The 3127-nt window shown below is 42.9% G+C and overlaps 1 protein-coding gene across 1 annotated transcript in view; it reads left to right on the top strand.

The window, feature by feature from the left end:
- The window catches only part of Liph (lipase H), a 37949-nt gene that overhangs the window by 19092 nt on the left and 15730 nt on the right, over positions 1-3127 (top strand). The window contains exon 5 of the mRNA XM_021210007.2: positions 961-1050. Within this exon, the coding sequence (XP_021065666.1) occupies positions 961-1050 (90 nt within the window). The remainder of the gene's footprint in view (positions 1-960; positions 1051-3127) is intronic.

Raw genomic sequence — 3127 nt, 5'->3', positions numbered from 1 at the left:
AGCTCTGGCTGTCCTGGAACTCACTTTGTAGACCAAGCTGGCCTCGAACTCAGAAATCCACCTGCCTCTGCCTCCCAAGTGCTGGGATTAAAGGCCTGCGCCACCACGCCCGGCCTATGGTAACCTTTTAATAGAGCATTTTCTAATTCTTTGAGAGTTTATGTAGCTAGAGAAAATAAATTTATTGCATTTCTAGGTGCCCACTTTAAACAAATATTTCCTTTTTAAATCTTATCATCCTAGATCCCACTCTTTGAGACAAGGTCTCACTCCAAGGTGGCTTCAAGCTCATTCTTGGCCGTCACCCTGCCTAAGCCCCCCAAGTGCTGGTAGTTCAGGTGTGAGCCACCACACCTGTCTTAGGTTCAAATTTTTTATTTTTATTTTATTTGTATAAATATAGGTGTTTTGCCTGCATGTATATCTGTGTACCATGTGTGTGCCTGCCCTGAGACTGGAGTTACAGGTGGTTGTGAGCCGCCATGTGGGTGCTGGGAACCTAGCCGAGCACTCAGCAGGAATAGACAGTACTCTAACCATGGAGCCATTTCTCCAGATGAGATCCAAACATTTTAAGATTTTACCTACTAAATAAAACTTAATCATTTCATAGTTCACTGTGTGAAGATTTATCCAACGCAAGAAGAGTCTCCTGGCTTTTAGAGAGCTCTGACTAAACATAAAGAAGAAACTGTTCACCTTGTCCGCCCTGTAGTGGCCCCCTGCCCAGAGCTGCTTGTCTCTGGACACAGGGAGATTCAGACTGTCACCGTTTTTTTGTGCTCAGTCAGCCCTGGTGTAGATGTGACTGCAATCTGCGATAGCTTTGGACAAGACATTTAAATAGAGTAGGGGCCACGATAACAACCACACCCCAGCCCCTGGCTAACCCTGCAGGCAGGTGACATCAAGATGTGTACAGTCCCAAGCTCCAAGCAAGCCTTGTGTGTTCTCTTTTAGCACTAGGCTACAAGGAAGCCCTAGGGCACATAGACTTCTACCCAAATGGAGGACTGGATCAACCCGGTTGCCCCAAGACAATATTTGGAGGTAGGTGTCATCTGTTATCCTTTGTAAGACAGTAGTTTGGAAAGGAATATTAAAATATCTGATAGCAGGATTGGGGGGTGGAGGCAGGAGGATCAGGAGTTCAATCCCAGCCAAGAGGCTCTGTCACAAAAACAAAACAACAAACAAACAAAAACAACCAATAAATTATCTGTTGTCAATGGGGCACTGTAAAAAAAAAAACAGCTTGAAAAAGTATACAGTATTTTATAATATAATAGAAATATATAATACATTATATATTTATAGCAAATTTATATAAATTTGTATTATTATACTATATATTATATAAATTTATATTTAAAATATATTATAAGTATATTATAATTAGGTTATATACTATTATTAATACAAATTTAATTATATTTAGAGAAATTTTGTAAAAAATATATTTATATTTTATATATTTATATATGATGTACAAAATATAAATAAATAATTTTATGATTTTATATTTTAAAATATATTTTAAATGTTTTAAGATACATTTCAAATTAATATTTTAATTTTTTTTTTTTGGTTTTTCGAGACAGAGTTTCTCTGTATAGCCCTGGCTGTCCTGGAACTCACTCTGTAGACCAGGCTGTCCTCGAACTTAGAAATCCGCCTGCCTCTACCTCCTGAGTGCTGGGATTAAAGGCCTGCGCCACCACACCCGGCTCCGGCTCTGCCTTTCAAGCGCTGGGATTATAAGTGCATGCTGCCAAGCCTATTTTTAGTATGTCTTAATAGTATTTTAAATTATTATGATATTTAATTGTTTTCAATGGTTTGTTTTTTTAAAAAATTTTTATTGTATGTGCATCGGTGTTTTTGCCTGCATACATTTCTATGTGAGGGTGTCAGATCCCCGGAACTGGAGTTACAGGCAGGTGTGACCTGCCCTGTGGGTGCTGGGGATCGAATCCTGGGCCTCTGGAAGAGCAGCCAGTGCTCTTAATCGCTGCCCCCAAGCCTGGCTCTTTTTAAATGTGGCCTCTGGGATATCTGTCTGGTCCTCTTGCTTGCAGACAAGCACTTTGCCATCAGGGTTGTCCCCCTGGCCCCCTTTTTTCTCTCTCCAGTGAATGAATGGATCTTCACCTTTCCCCTCAAAGACACATGCCCCGTGGGTCATCTTTTCTGCTTCCACCTCTTCACGCTTCACACTAACCCACATCCACGGTTTCTGTACGCATGGTTTTGCCGGTGGGGAGGTTGAGTTCGAGAACTTTCTCTCAGCTCTATCTTCCCCAACCTCTCAGTGCTAGGCCCCTCTAAGCCTGGCTTCTGTGACATTCTTCCCTTCCTGTGTTCTGAGACTCCAGCTGGGACGCTAACCTTTCAATGGCCACCGATCCCTGAGGAGTCTCTGAGTGTAACTCTCCCCAGGCTGAGCCACAAGCATCCGGTTTTCTTCTCCCTTTAATATTTAATCTGATTTTCTGGCTTCAGATTTCACTTTGGAAATGGGAAGAATTGCTGGAACCCAGCACATCTGCCCGGGACGCCACCTGCCGGGCCACGTGATTCTGAGGCCTTCAGTCTTAGATTGTCTTTCTTCTCGCAGCTGCTGCCTGTTGGTGCCCATTTCAGGCCAGTTCCAGGGAGGCCATGCTCACAGGACTTAAAACCCAGGCTCATTCCTTTTCTTAAAAAAAAANAAAAAAAAAAAAAAAAAGAAAACAATAATCATCTTTATGTGTATGAGTGTGTGTCTGTGTGGGTATGCAGGAGCAGGTGCCTGAGGAGACCAGAGGAGTCACATCCCCTGGGGCTGCATCACAGGCAGTCCTGAGCTGCCGGTGTGGGTACTGGGAACTGAACTTGGGTCCTCTGGAAGAGCAACAGTTGCTTTATCACTGAGCCAGCTCTTCAGTTTCTCCCTTCCGCCTCGTTTTTTTTCCCCTTTTGTTTCTGTCTTAGCCAGGGACTTGGTTCTCATGCCCCCACTGCCTGGTAGCCCTGGCATTTATGGTATACCTCAGGCTGGCCCGAACTTATGTCAATCCTTGTCAATGAATAACTAAGCTCTGCCTCAGAGAGAGTAAGGGTGTTTTTGTTTTTTTGTTTTTTTTTT

The sequence above is a fragment of the Mus pahari genome, chromosome 12 (genome assembly GCF_900095145.1).
Source record: "Mus pahari chromosome 12, PAHARI_EIJ_v1.1, whole genome shotgun sequence".
NCBI lineage: Eukaryota > Metazoa > Chordata > Mammalia > Rodentia > Muridae > Mus > Mus pahari.
This window is presented reverse-complemented; position numbering and strand designations above follow the sequence as displayed.